This window comes from Oncorhynchus nerka, linkage group LG11 (assembly GCF_034236695.1).
Source record: "Oncorhynchus nerka isolate Pitt River linkage group LG11, Oner_Uvic_2.0, whole genome shotgun sequence".
NCBI lineage: Eukaryota > Metazoa > Chordata > Actinopteri > Salmoniformes > Salmonidae > Oncorhynchus > Oncorhynchus nerka.
In genome coordinates, this window is record NC_088406.1 from 52,918,349 (window position 1) to 52,941,257 (window position 22,909).

The following is a 22,909-nucleotide window of genomic DNA, read 5'->3' on the forward strand; positions in this document are numbered from 1 at the left end:
TTTCAACTTTGTTGAAACACTCATCTGGTCCCTTTTAATCATATACTTTGGTAATACCTGGCATCGTTTGGTAAATATGCACTCTTATTTTCACATGAAATATGAAAACTGACCTTGTGATCCAAGACACCCACTACCTGTAATTGTTGGCATTGTCTCTCAATTGAGGTGTGAATAGATCATTGGTCATGTTAAACTTGTTTCACACCTTTACTTGACAACTTAACTAGCTGAGTGTTGATAAACAACTTGCAGGAATCTCTATCATTGTCTGACTTAATACTATTTGGGACTCCTTAATTAACATATATTTTAAAGATGCAATAGGTCCGTTTTTTCAAAATATTTGAATTTGTGTGATATCCATAGCTGGATAAATGAAAGGTCATGATTTATTTGCTTCATTTTGGATAGCCTATACATCTCCATAAAAAAGTATATATAGATTTTTCCCCACCAATAAGTCAGATTTGTCCGGCAGACTACATAAACTAAAGATAACTGTGTCATTTTAGGAGAAAAAGGCAGTTAAAGAACTAGCCCCGCCTTAATGATACACAGTCTGAATTTCTGCTCCCAATAGTTGGAGCGACTGTTCCACTGTCAGTCTTGAAGGTTACCTCGTGCGTAGTGGGTAAACGGTGCGGAGAGGAGACGGATATTTCGCTGCTCTCACACATAGGCTACACGCCATCAAAGAGGCTGAATTAAGATAGCCTGAATCTTAAGTAAAATATTTAAGTAAAAAAAAAAATCTGGAGTAGGATATGATAAAACCCATGTTTTTGTGAAGAGCGTTCATCAGACCATATGGTAGTGCCTTTGGTGGCACAACTTCTCCTTTGCTTCTGAACAGCCAGAGTCGGTGAACAATTTGAGAACAGTGAGCAAAATGTTCAAGCCAAACAGAGGACATCAAAAGCGGTGAATTTGGATATCGTTGGATTTAAAAGACGGATCCCTATAAGAGCAGTGATTCAATCAAACTTATGGCGTGAAGGTAAGAGCATATCTTGCTCTGACACCTAAACACAGGTATAATTATCATTCAATTGACACGGTGTCCACATTGAAGAGTAGACATAGGCTACCCGATGCCTGCACTATGAAGGAAAGTGTAGACTAGATCCAGTTGCTTAAAGTGATATTTCAAGATCATAATGTAGTTATTCGTTTTTTTTTTTGCATGTAGTGAATGATTCTCCCACTTAAGTTTTCAATTAGTAACCATTTGCGCACGCCTGAATTTGATAAATTGATGAGGTATGGAGTCATTTATTATGTTAGACCAAATGCTGTATGGCAGTGATCATTTCATGATCAACTAAATTATGTGCTCCAGGCTATAACATTTCACGCGTGCGTTTGCATGCGTGCCTGCGTGCGTTATTATGTGTGTGCTTTTGCGAGTGTGCCTGCGTGCATAAATATGGATGAGTCTGCTTACTTAAGTTTGTGGCGTGTGTGTGCATACGTGCGTGCGTGCGTGCCTGCGAGCGCGTGTGTGTGTGTGTTTGTTTGAATGCTCTCTGCATCAATTGTCTGTAGATTTAGGGATCGTTTCTGTGTAATATGTCACAGGTATAAATACAGCATGACAAGGTTGCCTGTTGGTCTTCTTCAAAGGCCTCGACGAAAGGGCAAAGCAAACGGAGGATTGTACACGCACTCACCACTAGTAAGCCATTTAAAGACTTATCGAATGTTTATGGTCTGCCCTGCTCCATAGATGGTGTGTGTGTTTGTGATCCTATGAAGGAACTGCCTGTGCTTCTCAGGCAACTTCTTGTTCATATCAACAGCCTCTGAGAATAGCAGCACCATCTTTAGTGTTTCTTAAATGTGTTTCCTTAGCATATAATCTATTAGTATATACATTATACAGTAGGATATATCTAAATCAATGAGAGTTATACATGTACGGTGTTGTGTTTTGAGTATACTCTATACTATTACCACTTTTGTATTTGTATTTATTATCTACTAGCCAAGGCAGCAGCTACTCTTTCTGGGGTCCATATAATGTACAATACATTTCACAACAGATTTCACAACACCGTAAGTGTGTGCCCTCAGACCGCTACTCTACTACCACATATCTACAACACAAAATCCATGTGTACATGTGTGTAAGTGCGTGTGTTATTGTGTGTGTATGCATGTGGATGTGCCTGTGTGTATGTCTCTTCACAGTCCCCACTGTTCCATAAGGTGTATTTGATTTAGCTAAAACAGTGTTTTGTCCCTCACAAGTAAATGATTAGATGAGCAATGAAAAATAAGGTGTGATCCACAGCCGGCAGTCATACCCGCGACCAAAGATGACAATGATAATGATGATAATAATTGTTATTTTCATGGTTGCTCATTTAATAATTCACTTTTTTTTGTTGCACAAAATGCCAACAGGCTTTTGATACATATTTAAAACAATTACACAATTACTGAGAAATACCAATTAGCCTGAATGGTACCAAAGATTAAAATGACTCAATACTCTCCAACTGCAGAGGAACATCCTTAGATGCAAACTGCGGAGAGACAGGGAATAAATGTACACACGGTGTGCTCCAATTACTTAAGCCACAGAAAATAACAACCATTACTGCTACTGGATTGCAGTGATTTTTGGTCTTAACAAGCTACGTTATGGTTCTTTTATGATTATTTCTGTTTGTGCTGTCCATTGCCTCGCTTACTGGTAGGTCGGAAGCTTATAGCTCCATACCATCTCAATACGATCCTCTTAGCTCTCTGGTTACTCTGTACTGTATCTCACTCTTGTGCTGCTGATGGCAATCCAAGCTGCTGAAATTACCTGGGGGGGGGGGGGGGGGGGCTGAGTTTGGGACACCCTGCGTATAGATGGCCTACCCTAGCTGTTTCTGAACGAGAATGATTCTAAGAAGTAGAACATTCTGGCTTTGTTTACATGCTTGAGTCATGATTGGTTTGTTTGGAGGTAGACTGTAGGCTTCAGCAGATGTCCCCTGACAGATAGCTAGCTGTCTCCCATTATTTACGAAGAGCTCCATTGAATAGTTGAGACATCAACACACTTGTACTATAGTCTGCCAATACACCATGGCTTATGTTATGCATACCTTCAGTTTCGATAACAACAACCTTAAAATAATAGTACATTAAAGGCATAGTTTTCTGGTGTGGTAGTCATTATGTGACATTGAAAGCTCATTTAAATTGGGGTTTTCACATGTCAATCATTTAAATTGTTTTGGAATTGGAATTTGTAACCAACAACTAGAATGATATGGTATAGCTAGAATGATATTCCCACTTCGAGTCCCTTTTTCTGAGTGTGTCAACTGCCAGACTTTTCTTGTGAGCAATAATCACTGAAAGGAAAGGAGATGGAGGAGGCAATTAAGTCCAAAAACCTATAAAAGAGATGGTCCACTTATGATGGTGCAGATTACAGTCTTCTGGTGTATCTGGTCATTAAGGGGCTGTCGATGTCAACATAATGGAGGGGTGTAAAGTGTCCGACCAGGAATGAGCATGATATGTATTTCACGGCATGTGTGATATGTTCAGGCAAAGGAGACAAGGGGAGAAGAGGGAGGATGCGAGGAGTATGCAATTGAGATCTTCCCATGATAACCTTCCCTACTGTGCAAATGCCTGTATAAATCTTCAGTTGGCCCTTAGTCCCTTTGAACTCTTATCCTAAGCTGATCAAAACGTCATACATCTGGCGTCACACTTGATTGAAATGTATCCTGACAAACCTTATTTAAACAAATGGTCCATGGTGAAATCCTCGCCTTATCGTAAGCAAGCAGTCTAGGTTATTTTGGGTGCTTAGAAGCAGAGATCCTTTCTCCCCCTCTATCTCTCTCTCATCCACTGCAGGATTATAAAGAGACAATGCTCCCCTGGGAGACGTTTTACTCCTTTAGTCAGAGTCAGGCTAAATTGTCAAAGCTCTCTCCACACACATATGCACACGCGTGCGCACAACCATGCTCACAGGCATACACACACATTCATGTGGATGTCCTCTATGGTTACTTCTGCATGGCAAGATGAAGTATCACAGGTACAGTAGTGGTACGTGGGTAAAATCACCAGGGAAGCCAAGCCAGGAAAAAACTAATTCCATTGCTGTTTGCTCTATAGCCTGTTAGTTCATATGCCGTGACACCATTATATACACAGTTGAAGTCGGGAAGTTTACATACACTTAGGTTGGAGTCATTAAAACTCATTTTTCAACCACTCCACACATTTCTTGTTAACAAACTATATAGGAAGTCGGTTAGGACATCTACTTTGTGCATGACACAAGTATTTCTTCCAACAATTGTTTACAAACAGATTATTTCACTTATAATTCAGTGTATCACAATTCCAGTGGGTCAGAAGTTTACATACACTAAGTTGACTGTGCCTTTAAACAGCTTGGAAAATTACAGAAAATAATGTAATGGCTTCTGATAGGCTAATTGACATAATTTGAGTCAATTGAAGGTGTACCTGTGGATGTATTTCAAGGCCTACCTTCAAACTCAGTGCCTCTTTGCTTGACATCATGGGAAAGTAAAAATACCTCAGAAAAGAATTGTAGACCTCCACAGGTCTGGTTCATCCCTGGGAGCAATTTCCAAACACCTGAAGGTACCAGGTTCATCTGTAAAAACAATAGTACGTGAGTATAAACATCATACCGCTCAGGAAGGAGACGCGTTCTGTCTCCTAGAGATGAACGTATTGGTGCGAAAAAAGTGCAAATCAATCCCAGAACAACATCAAAGAACCTTGTGAAGATGCTGGAGGAAACAGGTACAAAAGTATCTATATCCACAGTAAAACGAGTCCTATAACGACATTACCTGAAAGGCCGCTCAGCAAGGAAGAATCCACTGCTCCAAAACTGCCATAAAAAAGCCAGACTACGGTTTGCAACTGCACATAGGGAAGATCTTTCACGCCCTGTTTTTACAGTGCCTTGTGAAAGTTTTCGGCCCCCTTGAACTTTTGGGACCTTTTGCCACATTTCAGGCTTCAAACATAAAGATATAAAACTGTATTTTTTTGTGAAGAATCAACAACAAGTGGGACACAATCATGAAGTGGAACGACATTTATTGGATATTTCAAACCTTTTTAACAAATCAAAAACTGAAAAATTGGGCGTGCAAAATTATTAAGGCATTGTATTCTCTATTTTGGTTAGGCCAGGGTGTGACTAGGGTGGGCATTCTAGTTTCTTTATTTCTATGTTTTCTATTTCTTTGTTTTTTTGCCGAGTGTGGATCCCAATCAGAGGCAGCTGTTTATCTTTGTCTCTGATTGGGGATCACATATAAGTTGTCATTCTCCTTTTGGTGTTTGTGAGATCTTTTTTTTGTTAGCTCTGTGCAGCCTGCAGAACGCGGCGTTCGTTATTCTTTTGTTGTTTTGTTTGGTGTTCTGAGTAAATAAATAATTATGAACCCTTACCACGCTGCACCTTGGTCTCTTTCTGACGACAAACGTTACAAGATGGTACTTTTTGGAGAAATGTCCTCTGGTCTGATGAAACAAAAATATAACTGTTTGGCCATAATGACCATCATTATGTTTGGAGGAAAAAGGGGGAGGCTTGCAAGCTGAAGAACACCATCCCAACCGGGAAGCACCTGGGGTGGCAGCATCATGTTGTGGGGGTGCTTTGCTACAGGAGGGACTGGTGCACTTCACAAAATAGATGGCATCATGAGGGTGGAAAATTATGTGGATGTATTGAAGCAACATCTCAAGACATCAGTCAGGAAGTTAAAGCTTTGCAAATGGGTCTTCCAAATGGACAATGACCCCAAGCATACTTCCAAAGTTGTGGCAAAATGGCTTCATGACAAAAAAGTAAAGGTATTAGAGTGGCCATCACAGAGCCCTGACCTCAATCCTATAGAAAATGTGTGGGCAGAACTGAAAAAGCATGTGCGAGCAAGAAAGGCCGACAAGCCTGACTACATCAGCTCTGTCAGGAGGAATGGGCCAAAATTCACCCAACTTATTGTGGGAAGCTTGTGGAAGGCTACCCGAAACATTTGACCCAAGTTAAACAATTTAAAGGCAATCTTACCAAATACTAATTGAGTGTATGTAAACTTCTGACCCACTGGGAATGTGATGAAAGAAATAAAAGCTGAAATAAATCATTCTCTCTACTATTATTCTGACATTTGACATTCTTAAAATAAAGTGGCGATCCTAACTGACCTAGGACAGGGGATTTTTACTCGGATGAAATGTCAGGAATTGTGGAAAAACTGAGTTTAAATGTATTTGGTTAAGGTGTATGTAAACTTCTGACTTCCACTGTATATGCCAGTTCACAGGTAAAAGATGTACAAAAAGATACATGTTCGGCTCCACAAGTAACTACCTACAGGTTCCAGACAACGATTGTCCAAATGACTGACTATTGTGCACAGATTGACAACGAGAGGGGGAAGAAAGGAAGAGAGAAAGAAAGAAGAAAAGTGCTTGAGAGACATGAAATCTCTCAACAATTATCTCAGTGTGCGACATGTTCAGTCAAAGGACCATTAACTGTGAATGTGGTACTAGATCTGGGCGGGTCCCCTTAGACATTTAGTCAGAAATACTAGCTTTAGTTTAAGCCTTGGCACAAACAGATGTTTGGGGACAATGACAGACCTGCGGTGTGTAGGGAACAACATTTTCCCAGCGTTGAAGTACAGAACCTCTCTTTTTGTGATTGTAGTCGAGAAACGCTTCAAGAAGATCTAAATGTTAGACTACACAGTGTGGCTTAGAGTGTGTATAGTTTAAATAGCTTTTGAATTGCAGTTTGGAATTTTTCCCCAAACTGGTACCAAACCTTACTGTATAACCTTTACTGTGGGCTTTGATACAGTAATGGTCCAATCAAAGAAGTTCTTACTAAAGGTTTACATCTGGAAATAGCATGTACCCATTTTTAACATAACGGGCATTCATTAATTAAAAGGTTTATTGTTGTTAAATCAATAATATCTCTGTAATTACTTCTGTGTGTGATTCATAGTCTCTATAGGCTCTCCTTTCATCATTTTGTCCTTGTTCTCTCTCAGATTGAACCGTCCTACACACAGTTTGAGTTTCACGTTTCAAGTTTTAATGTCACAGGGACAGGTACGGTGAAATGCCTTTCTTGCAAACTCAAAACCCAACAATGCAATAATAAATAACAATGTAATACTAGAAAAAAAACACACGAGAAATAAGAAGAAACATAAAAAACACAATAAGTAAGTAAGTAAGCATATTATATACAGGGTAGGGCTGACCCCATTTAGTCGACTGGTCGACACATGATTTGCGCCTGTCTCAGTGGTCTAAATCCATTGCGGAGGCCATTGGGATGGCACAGTCCATCACTCTAAGACATGATACTGAATTGCACTAACTTAATTAGATCTATAATCAATAGCCTCACTGTTAAATGTGCCTGGCTTTATAAATCATCCATATATATCAACAGAAATAAGACAGATCTCGCTTCTGTTGCCTGTTTGAGTGTTTGTTTAATAGCCTACTGATTCCGTGAGCACCAAGCCTTGTGCAACGGAAGAATGTCGAATAAAGCACTTTCACAGATTTGGTTGTTTTTAAATCTTCGCTACGCTGTAATAAAGGCTTTCCATTTTTTTCCCCCGTTAGAACAGACTGGTATTACTTACAATTGATTTAGTGTTGTTTACACTGTTCCAAACAGTCTAATTTTTTTGTAATCTCACAGCACCTGTTTGTCACACATAATATGCACCTTCCTTTTTCTTGATCTCCTTCTTATTGTTATTATTACAATTATTATTATGATCATCTTTGTAATAATAAGTAATGTCGTTATCATTATTAGTTTTTTTATAGTAGCCTTGTATAACCACCATCGAGCTTTTGGCCTTTTAATAGCGTAACTTCCTTAGGCCTATATTTCAAAATATAGGCTACTGTGTCTATCAATCAACCAATCATTAATTAGTTCATGCAATCACACAGCATATGAGACATTCATGTTTTGAAATGCAATGAAGCATTTTAGTTTTAAAATTAAATAACAAAGGGAGCTTTGTATAATTTGCCTGAACAAGAAATAAACCGCAGTTCGCGAAAGCATGCAACTGTTTTTAGTCTGCTGTAATAAAGGCTTTATATACTTATATATTTTTCATTAAAACAGACTCTCTGGTACACTTATTTATTTAGTGTTTACACTGTTCCAAATGGTCAGAAAAATAATCATATTGTAATCTAACAGGAACTGTTTGGCAGACATAATGCTCACGCAGTGCTTGCTCCTATACCCTTCTTTATCTGGATCTCCAGTAGTTTCCACGACTAAGTCAAATGTCTTCCACAGATCTGACTTCCCCTTTCCCCCCTGAGCAACCAGTAAACATTCACCCCTTTTCGAGTTTCTTTGTCACGTCGTCCGCATCCATTTAGCTGTCACGTGTTACTGTGTTCGGAGTTTGTTATTTATTGATGTGATTGTGATAGGCTGTAGGTCCGGCCCTATTGGTCACATGCATGCTGTGCATACATGTCTCACGTAAAGAGAGCATGGGTTGGGGAAATAGGGAATTTCATTCCTAAACAAATTAGGGATTTGTAGGCATACTGTGTAAGAAACTAAATGGCTGAATGTACGTTGCAGCTTCAGCACAGACAGTGCAATAAACACTTGCTGTGCCGTGGTGCCTTTTCACAACAGTAGGGAAGAGAGCGAGACAACGTGCACCAGTCACACAGGCACTCAATGTCATTTTTTTTTAACACTGTGTGACCATCTGACTTTTTCTTGAGTTATTTGCGTGTCTTAATTATTTAATCAAACAGTGTGCTTAAAGCATCAGACAAGATTAGTGCATATGCAGTTGATTTTAGTCAAACACATAGGGTGTGTCTGTATATATACAGTACATATGGAAAAAAATACGTTTAAACATTTCAACCAATCGATTGGTTGAAAGAAAAGGATGACTCTTGGCCAACCAAGTTTTTTTTGGTCGGGGACAGCCCTAATACAGGGTCAGTTCCAATACTGTATATTTGCTATGTGCAGGGATACTGGAGTGATGTACTGTAAGTAAATATGTATAGGGGTAAGATGACTAGGCAACAGGATATGAGATAAAGAGAGTAGCAACAGCTTGTATGTGAGTTGGTGTGTGTGTGGAGTCAGTATAAATGTAAGTGCATATTATGTGTGAGTGAGAAGATGGAGTGTGTGTGTGTGTGTGTGTGTGTGTGTGTGTGTGTGTGTGTGTGTGTGTGTGTGTGTGTAGGGCCCTGTGAGTGTGCAATAGAGACAGTGCAAAATACTGAAATAAAAGGTCAATGAAGATACAAGGTTAACTCAGATAGTCAGTGTAGCTATTTTGTTTAGATCTGAAAGACTACTAATGACCTTTTAGATATGAGGGACTACGCTGTTCAGTTTAAAAAAAATCTTTGGTGTGGAGAGCACCGTGGCATCAAGTATCAAGATTTTTTTTGGGCATCAAGACAATTGGGTGAGTTTTGATGTACAAAGTTGCCAGATGCAATGAATTTACCATAGAATGCTGGGTATTTATTGAATCTGCATTGGGAAAAGTAGAAACAAACACGGCAAAGGGGAAACTTTAAAAGTTAACAAAGGGAAAACCGTCTTAGAAAAGCTCAACTTTTAAAGGGAGATGTATTGTGGCAGCATGACTACATACACAAATTAAACTCTTTAGTTAAAAAATAATAATAATAATATTCACAAACCCATGGCAAACATTTCAAACAGGTTGAAGGCAAAATGTTAAATAAATGTATGTCATTCTCTGTCTGCTTCACCTGGGTCTCCTATGCAGACAGCTGAGTAGGAAAGTAGGCAAAGGACCTCACCAGAGACATGGCTTGTTGTTAGGAAAGAGCATCCTCACAACCTAATGAGGCAATTGGAGGCTTGTTAACGTCCCCCTTCTCTGCTTCCTCCAACAGACAGATGCTCCACAGCTTCCCACATTACTTTATTTGAGTAGCTAGTTGCTAACATCAGTAGAACAACTACCTGGTTTCTAGTACATTCTGATAGCATGTCTGGGCATGCCTAAAGATAGGATTGTTATTGGTTCCCAATGCTTACATAGCAGTTTATGGATGGACATATAATCTGGGTCAGTTCAACTGGTGTGAACTTTGATTGTTGTCTTCTCCAACCCATCTGGAGGTTCGTAAATATTTCATTAGTAGTTTTCTATCAAAAGTGCAGGCCTTTTATTCCTATATTGTCTTCTCACAAATATGGTCAAAATCAAAATGTTGCTGTCAGTGTATAGGAATGTTTACTGTCTTTTACTGGGGCACACGTTGTATCAATCGTGAGTAATGTAAAGCATTCATATGAGCATTTCTCTTCCTCAATGTTTGCAGCATTCACCAGTGTTAGCAACTCGAACAGGTAAACAAACAATTGCCCCAGCTGTAAAATATGTGACCTGCGAATCTCTTCCATAAACATTTTATAGGGTGATGAAGTGATACTTCATGCTCAACATATCAAAGGGAGGTTTGTTGATGTTATGAAACGGTCATTTGAATCACTCCCTCAAAACATCCCCTTAAACAGTTTGCTCACCCATATCACGACCACCTGTACACAGGAATACCTCTTGGATCCCAATCGATCCGTGAGCCATACGCTTTTGGACCTTGGAAGAGCGTCATTGAAATTGCAGGTCGTATTTTAGTTGGAGCCTGAGAAATGCTGAATTATTATCCCCGTCCTTGTGGATATCGGGGCCCTACTGTTTTAGAAAATGTTACGGTGAATTAATTTTGTATCTGGAACAGCTTCTATTATTTGATTAACTTGATCAATTCTCTATTTTTCAACATTTTTCATTTAACATTTTATCTGGGAAAAGTTCCAAACAGAAATAGATTCACATTTAGAGGGCAAGGATGGTAATTATTCTTAGGGGTGTAACTATTGAAGGAAATAATTGCAGTAAGGAGATAAAGAAGAAGATAAAGGGAAGAGACGCTGTAAGTGCTACTGTATGCAGGCCAGGGAGGGCTTTCTCTTCTCTGCACAGTGGAGGTACAATAACCCTGCTTAGAAAATGGCTAAATGATGACTACCTACTCAAAGCATGTCAGTAGGTAGTCAGACCGAGGCAAAATGGGTATATAATGACTATACAGGACAAGGGCGGACTGGAACCAGAAATCAACCCGGTCATTTCTAACACCCATTTCATTACTTGAGGCACTCACACAAGTTCAATTTTTTTTCATTCTGCTGAGAAGAAAAAAAAAGATCAGCCCATATGGCATTTGCCCTAACTGCCCTGCAGCCAATCCGTTTCTGTGAAAAAGACTGCGTTCTGTGTTTGTTTATGCTCTACTGTGAAATTCAAATGTGCATGGGTCAAAGTGTACGGACGCTTCCCTCTCCACATTACCTACAATACTTATGTGTCAGTAGGTACTTGGACCGTGACAACAGATGCCAATCAAGGATTCACAGCCTGTAATTGGCTAGTTGCCATCAAAGATTTCGACCAAGCATCAGAGGCCTACGGCAGATAGAAAACAAATTTAAAAAATAGCTGCTAACACCGAATAAGATCAAACACTTTTACTCCAGATTGACAGAGGTGGTATCTACTGGAGGTTTCTCCCAGTCTCAGACACTTGTATTCCATACACACACACAGACACACAGACAAACAGACAGACAGATATTCCAATCATCATCTTCCATCTAACCTTCAGTCAGCTGTGCTGCTATGGGAGTATGACGTAGGCTATGCAGGGCGTATTGAGGCTTGTGGCTAGATGGGGGTTGTTGAGTGTTCATCCAGGTCTGCACTTCAGGACAGGTCACCTGCTCATGGATGATGGAAGTGAGGGTTATAAGGTCAGCTTATGATTGGATATGGAGTAATGTGACGTCATACAATGCCAGAGAGAAGACACTAATAACCTCTCAGTGAGCTGGCAGACAGGTAGATAATAGGCTATTGTGTAATGTGTGTTTCCTATAAAGGTTTTCAGCAATACAGTTCAATAGGATGTATGATATTGTATCTCTGTGGTTTCCAGCCTGTGTTTTTTAATCATTCTGTAAATCCATGGATTGTCAATCGTCATATCTGACTTGGCTTATTCATTTGAGCTCCTAGTGGAGCATAAGGCCTCAATACCTGGTTATACCTTGACGCAATACAAACTCCACTAGTTTCCCCTGTATGACCTGCAGGAGTATCCCTCCGCCTTCAACTTCTCAGCACACCCCGAGCTCGATATGTCTCCGAAACTTTGTATACGATCGGGCGATAGCTAGCCGTTGCTCCTATCTCGCATCTTGGGATAAAGCGTACGTGACGCACAGTGGGTATAAGGATAAGGCTGGTACAGCCCCAGTGAGTACTGCGAGGACAACCAGTTCCAGCACAAGCTTTCAGGACAGCAGTGAGAACAATCTCACATAAATAAAGAATTGGAGCGGGCAAATAAATGAGCTCAGACATCACAGGGCATCTGCGGGGTAAAGGCACAGGGCCTGTGTCCCCGGGGCAATACTTTCAGATAGGCAGGAGGCTGGAGCACGTGACGAAGGGAGCGAGAGAGGGGAGATAGGAACCCCATGAAGAAAGTTCCTTGTGTACAGTGCACACCGTCTTAGAAACAGACGGCATTCACGCAGACACGAATGCACGCACATGCACACACACTCGCCCCCCCCCACCCCCCAAAAAAACCCGCAGACGCCCATAGAGAGATAAAGACAATCATGTAAATGCACAATCATCAATAATGTATTTTAGCTGACACACACACACACACGCACACACACACAAACACATAGCTCTTGTAATTAAAGCTGAATATGTAAATTCTCTCTCCCTTTTTCTTTGTGTCCATTTCAGGGCCCGTTCTCGGCCTTCGTCACTCACAGCTAATGGATGTCCTCACACAGTATGCCTACAATGAGAGTTTCTGGGACAATGGGAATGGGAGCTTCAATGAGACGGAGAGCGGGCAGAAGCACCCGTACAATTACTATGCCATGCTCCTGACGCTGCTCATCCTCGTCATCGTCTTTGGCAATGTGTTGGTGTGCATGGCCGTGTCCAGGGAGAAGGCCCTCCAGTCCACCACCAATTACCTGATCGTCAGCCTGGCCGTGGCTGACCTGCTGGTGGCCACCTTGGTTATGCCCTGGGTGGTCTATCTAGAGGTAGGTTACCTACACACTCACCCATGCTCTTTCATTGGCAGAAAGGCTTAAAGCTAAAGATACAGTGTAGTTTTTCTTTTTTACCCTACCTGGAGGTAGGCTACCTGTACAGCCAGGCACCTTTGTCATTTCCTGAAAGGCTTAAAGGTGCGGTGTAGTTGACTTTTCCCATGAAGTTGCACAGCAAATTGCGTACATAATCATAGCTGAAGCAAAACAGGTTGTTTGATTACACTTGTGCCAATCAGGGTTCCTTTTACCTTTCCTCTTTGATTTGCCCTTTGCATTGACCCTCTCACTCAGTCCTCCAAAATGAAAACAAAACCGTTAGGGCCACATTGTTGATCTGAAAAAGAATAGATTCAAAGTTCTTCTTTATTAATGGTCTGGTTATGGAACGACTTTCCCAAGGTGTCTGTCATTGAAGCATTTAGCATTATGCAAACAGGAGCCTGATTGTTTTGACAAGAAATTGTAAATGAAAGGATAAAGGCAACAGCTATAAGTGCTGGAACAATGTGAATGCAATGTGTGTCTATTTTCATTGTGCATCTTCTCCACATAACTGGTTAAAGATATTAATTTGAACTAAATTAATTCTAAATATATTTCAATATATATTTAAAAAATGTACGACATGGCTTTAAAGTGCACGAGAAATAATAGCTCTGGCGTAAAGAAATGGTGCCAATTTACCACGCGACAAAATATTCAAGTTTAAATCCATCAAACAGTTTCCCCCTGTCAACAAGGACATATCTTGTAAGTAATTATGGTTCCATGCAATGTAACTGTGGAATTTAATAGATAAGATGGCATCAGCATTAAATTGTGGGAAATAGCATTGCATATTATAACTGACAGTTTAACGAGTCACTCAATAAAAAAAGTAATCGCTCTAGCAAATCGGCCGTAACGTTGATACTGTAGACAGGAGGTCAGACAATTAAGTTTGAGCAAAGTGAGGAAATTAATAAATTCACATCATGAAAATAAATGGCGCTGTACCTACAAAGCTATCTAGCGTAGTATGTGGAGCAGCAGTACTGGCAATGTCAATGTAAAACGTATGTACTCATTCCCCAGCTATACTGTAGCTAGGCTAGACAACATCGGTGAATTATTATGTATTATCTTGTGATGTGACTTTTAAAACTGTCTTGTGTGATCTAGGTGTGTGCTGTGAAGAACCACGTAAGGTTGAATCAATGCCCAGTGACATTTGCGATGTAAAGCAGCAGAACGGTAGCCTTGGGCAGCAACACAATCAACCTCAGTCAAGCAAATCAATTGAGAGCAGGACTTAGAACAGGTTTAGGATGTTATATTTGACCATGGTCTTTGGCCAGTGAAATGAGAGGCCATCCAAGACTGCAGTTAAATAATCATCCTGTGTGTGTATCAATGAGCCTGCCTCCTGATTACCAGGGCTATCAAATTACACTAAAATCTATAAAGTCTGTCATGTGCTTTGGAGAAAAACTGTGACTTGATCTCTTCGTTTAGCATCGAAGAAAACCAGAACGATTCTCCTGCGTTTTATATGCTGTACTTTCATTTGACATTAAAACATATGTTTTTTTGTCATTTAGCAGATGCTCTTATCCAGAGCGACTTACAGGAGCAATTAGGATGAATTGCCTTGCTCAAGGGCACATAGGCAGATGTTTCACCTAGTCGGCTCAGGGATTCAAACCTTCGGGTAGTGGCCCAAAGCTCTAAACCGCTAGGCTCCTTCTGACAAAAGGTTGAGAAATGCCACATACAGTAGGCTAACTCGTTACACAACCTTTCCACAGTGACCCTCAGCTCTCTTCAAACAGGCCTCTCAATTGTATTACAAAGGATACCAAGTTTAAGGTCATGTGTCAATTAGTACACTCTTAACAAGAAGTTAAGGATATAACGAATGAGCTTTGAATGGTTTGTTGTGCACGAATCCCATTCATTTTGTCTTACAGACTAATAGTAGCATAACCAGCCTTTGGAAATGGCACAAATTAAAATATGTGCCTCTTACACAGTAGGCTGCAGCTTGGCAACATTATAAGGGCTTATTGTTAACATGAGAATAAGCACTGCCTTCAAGTGAAATGGGTGGATTTGCGTTTGTTTGGATGATTCACACTCTTGAAACATTCGATTTCTAGCGGAGAAAATAGATGTTATGTAGGATTATGCTATGACACAACAAAAATAAGCACATTGATCTTTTGCTATTACAACGTCATGTTCGGATTATCGTCTCTCTCCCAGGAAACCATTGCAATTTGCTGCGAGACCATTATCTATTTTTTTTCTTCTCATTTTGGTGAGATCTTGTTCAGCTAGTCCAATAACAAGCCGTGGTAATGTGCTGGTCACAGTCTGCTGCAGGAGCACTGTTGCCCTTTCTTGCTAAATGCTAAATTTGCATTAATTATGAATACGTTTTGCCTTCATGCGACCATGCCAAATGTGCTATATTGAGAGCCTCTTCTTGGCATATGCTAGATGACCTTAGGTCTTGAGATGTTTATTGGCTTTGATGAGCAGCTGTGAAAGATGCTTAGCCTCTCTCCTCCCAGCCAGCCTCACAGTATGTTAAACAAAGTGTCTGTGCAGATAGCAAATGAAATGTTGGCATTTCTGAGATAAGTGTGATATCTAATGTACAATCTCAATGCAAAATGAGAAAAACAAAACACCAGCAATTGGGTTTCTTGCCGTGTTGCATTTACAATGTCACCAATGTCAGGGCAGTCCTCCACTAACATCATGGTGGAGGTAGATATATGTTTCCAATAAGCCCTTACCATGATCCATGATGTCTGTGGGTGTTAGCCATGAGCTCCATTCCCACGAGTTAGGGAGGAGTGTTAATAGGCCGATGTGTGGAGCCTGGTATAGAGGAGCTTTCATTAGGCTTGTCAGATCATTCTTTAATCACTGGCAGGGCTGCAGACAGACAACCAGGAGCAAAGACACAACCCTCTTCAAGCCTGAGCTTGGCATTATTGATAACACACTGCCTCAGAACAGAGATTAATCAGACAGGTCTCTATGAGCCCAGCTTCGGAGCTCTGGCTGTTTGAAAAAAAAAGAGGTGAGATGCGGATAACTCTGTGCTTGACGACTCCAATCAAATTCAGTGAGAAACTGAGTGAGAAGCAAAGCACCACTCTCAGTAGTGGTGTAAGGGGAAACGAGGATCTGCCACGATAGGCGGGCTTTGAAGCGCACTGTCAGTCATGCAGGGATGTTATCTAGTAGCTACACCACGGGAGCCCTGTTCTTGTGGAGAGCGGAGGTGGTTTGTTAATAAGAACGGGTTCCTCAGGCTCTTGAGAACGAAGAAGAAGCATATGCTACTCGTTATACGTAAAAAAAATATTTCTCTCTCTGTTGTGAGTGGAAGGGTGAGGGCTTGGTGTATGTGTTTGTAACCAGAGGACGAGGCAAGGCAAAACTCTCGCTAAAATATGTTGAAAATAAAGGCCAATGCGTTTCTATGGGCTTATTGTGGACCTAAGCTTGTCGCCTCTCTTCCCTCCTTTGGGACAACAACTCCCATGGTTCGGGCGGAGACATGTGCATCTCGTCATTATATGCAGCTCTCTGGTGTAAATGGGAAAGTGCAAACAGCACAGAAGGAGCGAAGGAGACGAGACTAAAAAGACAACATGAGAACAAGTGGACATAAAAGCTCATAAAAAAAAATACAAAACGAGGTTCTTGCGATACAGGTATTTGGAATATTGCACAAAAACATAAATTAGAATTAATCAAATTAATTTGATATTTTGCCCAGCCCTAAGCCATGGTTGACACAATAATGGGCAACTTTGCATTGTTATGACCCTAAGCATTATGGGATATTAATTGCTTAACTAACTCATTAACCACACCTGTTTGGAAGCACCTGCTTTCAATGTACTTTCTGTCCTTCATTTACTCAAGTGTTTTCTTTATTTCGGCAGTTCTCTCTCTCTCTCTCTCTCTCTCTCTCTCTCTCTCTCTCTCTCTCTCTATACATACATACAGTGCATTCGGACAGTATTCAGACCCCTTGACTTTTTCAACATTTTCTTACATTACAGCCTTATTCTAAAATTGATTAAATTGTTCGTTTTTTCCCTCATCAATCTACACACTATACTCTGTAATGACAAACCAAAAACAGTTTTTTTGAAATTTGAGCAAATATATTACAAATAAAAAATGGAAATATCACATTTACGTAACTATTCAGACCCTTTACTTAGTACTTTGTTGAAGCACCTTTGGCAGCGATTACATCCTCAATTATTTTTGGGTATGACGCAAAAAGCTTGGTACACCTGTATTTGGGGAGTTTCTCCCATTCCAAGCTCTGTCAGGTTGGATGGGGAGCCTCGCTGACCAGCTATTTTCAGGTCACTCCAGAGATGTTAGATTGGTTTCAAGTCTGGGCTCTGGCTGGGCCACTAAAGGACATTCAGAGACTTGTCCCAAACCCACTCCTGCATTGTCTTGGCTGTGTGCTTAGGGTCATTGTCCTGTTGGAAGGTGAACCTTGGCTCCAGTCTGAGGTCATTACATAGACAGGTGTGTGATTTTTCAAATCATGTCCAGTCAATGGGATTTACCACAGGTTAATAAGGTCCACTTAAGTTGTAGAAACAAGGATGGTCCATTAAAACAGGATGCACGTGAGCTCAGTTTTGAGTCTCATAGCAAAGAGTCTGAATACATTTCCCAAAATTTATACTAACCTGTTTTCGAAGTGTCATTATGAGGTATTGTGTGTGAGGAAAAATGAGGCTGTACATGTTTTTATTTAATACATTTTAGAATAAGGCTGTAACATAACAAAATGTGGAAAAAGGGAAGGGGTCTCATTCCAAAATCGCCCAGCATCCACTAGATGTTGGAACATTGCTGCAAGGACTTGCTTTCATTCAGCTACAAGACTATTAGTGAGGTCGTGCACTGATGTTGGGCGATTAGGCCTGGCTCGCAGTCTGCGTTTCAATTCATCCCAAAGGTGTTCGATGGGGTTGAGGTCAGAGCTCTGTGCAGAGCAGTCAAGTTCTACCACACCGATCTCGAAAAACATTTTCTGTATGGACGTCGCGTTCTTCACAGGGACATTGTCATGCTGAAACAGGAAAGGGCCTTGCCCAAATTATTGCCACACAGTTGGAAACACAGAATTGTCTAGAATGTCATTGTATGCTGTAGCATTAAGATTTACCTTCACTGCCGAGCCCGAACCATGAAAAATAGCCCCAGACCATTGTTCCTCCTCGACCAAACTTTACAATTGGCACCAATGTTCCCTCTCGCGCAGTAGCACGAGACTGTCGTGCAGCTCCCTCCGGGATTGCTGTGCAGAAATATCAGCCCACAGAGACAAGCACGAGATTGAACTTCACTCTAGTTTCTAGAGCAGTGGTCACCAACCGGTTGATCTCCAAGGCATTCCTGGTCGATCGTCAAACATTTCTGTAAAAAACCCAATGATAAAGCCTTGTGTTCCTATCTTTTGTTGTTGTCTCAGGCGGTAGGTGCACCCGATTCAGCTGCCCTGCATCCCTGGTAGGCAAACTGTTGCCATTTCTAACCATTTCATGTGTCTGAAAGCACAAACTCTGCCTTCCCGGAGGGCCTAGAGAGAAAATCAAGCGCACTATAGACCTATAGTTGGCCAATCGGATGGCTGAGATGACCGTGTCTGTAGTAATGTAGCAGGCATGACAGAAAGCTACAGCGAAGTTGATACTGTGATATTTCTCAACTTTAAAACCATGACTAGAGAGAGACTGTCAATGAATACAACAAAGAGTGGCAGTTTTTCCAAGTGAGTGATGTTTAGCTTCTTACTCAGCATTGTCAACACTTTGTATTCATAAACCATCAAATGTGTTTTCTTCCTTTTTCCATGAGTAGGAAAGTAGACTTGCGGAATATTTCACTTTCTCTGTTCATAGGAGTAACAAAATGTATTTGTGCATGAGGCAGAAATAATGAGGTGCGACTCGAGTCAGCTGCTCTCTCCCTCCACTGAGACTGACCATCAGATGCAGGCACCATCAGCCCAATAAAATAAAAATACACTGAACAAAAATATAAACGTAACATTTTTCCCAAATTTCAAGAACAAATAAAAAATCCCAGAAATGTTCCATAAGCACAAAAATAGTATTTCTCTCAGATTTTGTGCACTTATTTGTTTACATTCCTGTTAGTGAGCATTTCTCCTTTGCTAAGATAATCCATCCACCTGACAGGTGTGGCATATCAAAAAGCTGATCAAACAGCGTGATCATTACACAGGTGCAACTTGTGCTGGGGACAATAAAAGTCCACTTTAAAATGCGCAGTTGTGTCACACAACACAATGCCACAGATGTCTCAAGTTTTGAGGGAGCATACTGACTGCAGGAAGGTCCACCAGAGCTGTTAACAGAGAATTGAATGTTCATTTCTTTACCATAGGCACCCTCCAATGTCGTTTTGGAGAATTGGGGCTTAAGGAATTTATTTCAATTGACTGCTTTCCTTATATGAACACTAACTTAGTAAAATCTTTGAAATTGTTGAATGTTGTGCTTATATTTTTGTTCAGTATAAAAATTAAATTATTTAAATGTATGCTCATTCAACTGTGCTTCACAAGTAATACAATAACGGATCTACTACCAGTGTGATCTTATAGTCTACCTCAAATTTTCAGATGTCCCAAACAACAATGCATTGGCAGGGCAATTCAAGCAAAGCCAATATGCAGTGATAATTCATTGGGCCTATAGCTTACTGCACAAACCTCATTGCTATAGCACTGTTTTTAATTGGTTAATGTTGCATACGCTTACGTTTTTAAATCATGTTAAAAAAAAATCTGAGCTGTAGATCTCGGCTTGCATTTTGGCTCAAAGTGATCTTGACTCAGAAAAGGTTTGTGACCACTGTTCTAGAGTTTCTCTGTTAACACTATCAGCGTTTCCCTTGTGATCGAAACAATGCAATATTAGCCACTGTTAATGCAACATACCAAAACAAAATGAACTACGCAAGAGATTTTGTTGTAGGCAGAGCGCATCAGAGTAGGATTCTATTGCATTGACTACTCATCCCGTACTCTACACAGACCCATGCGGCATAAACAATCAGAGCTGCATTATGCATATATGCAAATAGACCATTGCCATATATGGATCTGTGACATTTACTCTGAACTGGACTGTGTTTACAGCATGAGTGGTGTGAGTGGATGCGCTTGTTTTTAGATCAAAGCGAGAGCTGCATGAAGCCACGTGTTCACATTTTGTTCATATCCTTTGCAAGTTAGTGAGTTATTATCCCAGTTATAGATCATTTGTAGTCAGCAATAGGGGTGTGATTGCTTCCTACAAGAGCACAAAACATATACATTTCTAAACATCTTTTGAAAAGGGAGACAGGTAAAGAGCTTTTTATTGTCTTAAAGCGGCAGTGTATTTTGAGACAGTGTTGAATAAGATAAGTAGCCAATAGGCAGAGGATAGCATAATTTGTCTGATTCTCTGTAATAATGTATGGGAATAATGATGCATTTTATTTTGCAAAGTGGTTTCTTGCATCAAACAACACAACAACATTTTCAGTCACCTCCTTGTCAGAAGGACAAGTGGTTAAAGAGGTTAATGTCAAGCCCTGCATGTTTTTCAAAAGTCTCATGGAATATTTGTATTTATTTGTATTTTTATTTCACCTTTATTTAACCAGGTAGGCAAGTTGAGAACAAGTTCTCATTTACAATTGAGACCTGGCCAAGATAAAGCAAAGCAGTTCGACACATACAACAACACAGAGTTACACATGAGGTAAAACAAACATACGGTCAATAATACAGTAGAAAAATACGTCTATTTACAATGTCAGCAAATGAGTTGAGATAAGGGAGGTAAAGTCAAAAAAGGCCATGGTGGCGAGGTAAATACAATATAGCAAGTAAAACACTGGAATGGTAGATTTGCAGTGGAAGAATGTGCAAAGTAGAAATAGAAATGATGGGGTGCAAAGGAGCTAAATAAATAAATACAGTAGGGGAAGAGGTAGTTGTTTGGGCAAAATTATAGATGGGCTATATACAGGTGCAGTAATCTGTGAGCTGCTCTGACAGCTGGTGGTTAAAGCTAGTGAGGGAGATAAGTGTTTCCAATTTCAGAGATTGTTGTAGTTCGTTCCAGTCATTGGCAGCAGAGAACTGGAAGGAGAGGCGACCAAAGGAAGAATTGGCTTTGGGGGTGACCAGATAGATATACCTGCTGGAGTGCGTGCTACAGGTGGGTGATGCTATGGTGACCAGCGAGCTGAGATAAGGGGGGACTTTACCTAGCAGGGTCTTGTAGATGACCTGGAGCCAGTGGGTTTGGTGACAAGTATAAAGCGAGGGCCAGCCAACGAGAGCGTACAGGTCGCAGTGGTGGGTAGTATATGGGGCTTATATAGGCCGAGGTAGTATATAGGCCTACATTGAACATCACACATGTGATACTGTAGGCTAAATGATAGAACAGCTATTTGCATGTTAAAATGCTATGCAATGCATTTTCTCCATTGTATTTGATGGAAGTCCACTCGGGTAGGTCTACATTATGATCAAATAGCCACAGTAGCCTACATGGCCACTATTAAAACTGTAACTTAAAGCGGGTGCAGCCTCACTGTTCACAGTAAACGCACGCTGAAAGTTTCACAGAATTTTCATAAGTTCGAGTTTGCGCTCAGCGGACCTGAAATTTGCTTAGTGCCGAAAAAAAATGAAAGGGATTATTGGTTGGCACATTGCATTGGTGCAGGTTGCATTCTCTTGGCATCCACCAAACCCAGATTCGTCCGTCAGACTGCCAGATGGTGGAGCGTGATTCATCACTCCAGAGAGCGTGTTTCCACTGCTCCAGCCAACACTTGGCATTGCGCATGGTGATCTTAGGCGGTCCTGTTCTGTGGGCTTGTGTGGCCTTCCACTTCGCAGCTCAGCCGTTGTTGCTCCTAGAAGTTTCCACTTAACAATAACAGCATTTAGAGTTGACCGGAGCAGATCTAGTACAGCAGAAATTTGACAAACTGACTTGTCGGAAAGGTGGCATCCTATGACGGTGCCAACGTTGAAAGTCACTGAGCTCTTCATTAAGGCCATTCTACTATCTACTATCTTTGTCTATGGAGATGTTATACACCTGTTGCTGAATTAGTCACATCCACTCATTTGAAGGAGTGTCCCCATACTTTTGTAGTGTATATACACAAATAAAAGTTTTTAAAAAACACACAAAAAACAGGTGGGCCACAGACAGGCAAATAACGGCATAGTAGTGTGCAGAACGGCATCTCGGGACGCAAAACTCATCGGTCCTTGTCACGGGTGGGCTATTGCAGCAGACAACCATTTTACTCTTATCATCTAAAAACAAGAAGAAGCGGCTCCAGTGGGCACAAGATCACCAACACTGGACAATTGAGGAGTGGAAAAACATTACCTGGTCTGACGAATCCCGGTTTCTGTGCGTCATGTTGATTGCAGAGTCAGGATTTGGAGTACATAACCCCATCCTGCCTGGTGGCAACAATAGAGGCTGGTGGCAGTGGTGGGGGGAATGTTTTCCTGGCACACGCTTGGTCCCTTGATAGCAATTGAGCAACGTTTAAATGCCACAGTGTACCTGAAAA

The 22,909-nt window shown here is 40.8% G+C and overlaps 1 protein-coding gene across 2 annotated transcripts in view; it reads left to right on the plus strand.

Moving 5' to 3' along the window:
* Positions 1-859: 859 nt before the first annotated feature.
* drd2a (dopamine receptor D2a) overlaps positions 860-22,909 on the plus strand; it is a 28,460-nt gene continuing 6,410 nt past the window's right edge. Inside the window, exons 1-2 of one of the 2 annotated variants that reach the window (XM_029673224.2) lie at positions 860-1,000; positions 12,924-13,234. In XM_029673224.2, the coding sequence (XP_029529084.1) occupies positions 12,956-13,234 (279 nt within the window). In that variant the 5' untranslated portion in view covers positions 860-1,000; positions 12,924-12,955. The remainder of the gene's footprint in view (positions 1,001-12,923; positions 13,235-22,909) is intronic. The other variant, XM_029673226.2, reaches the window with a different exon arrangement.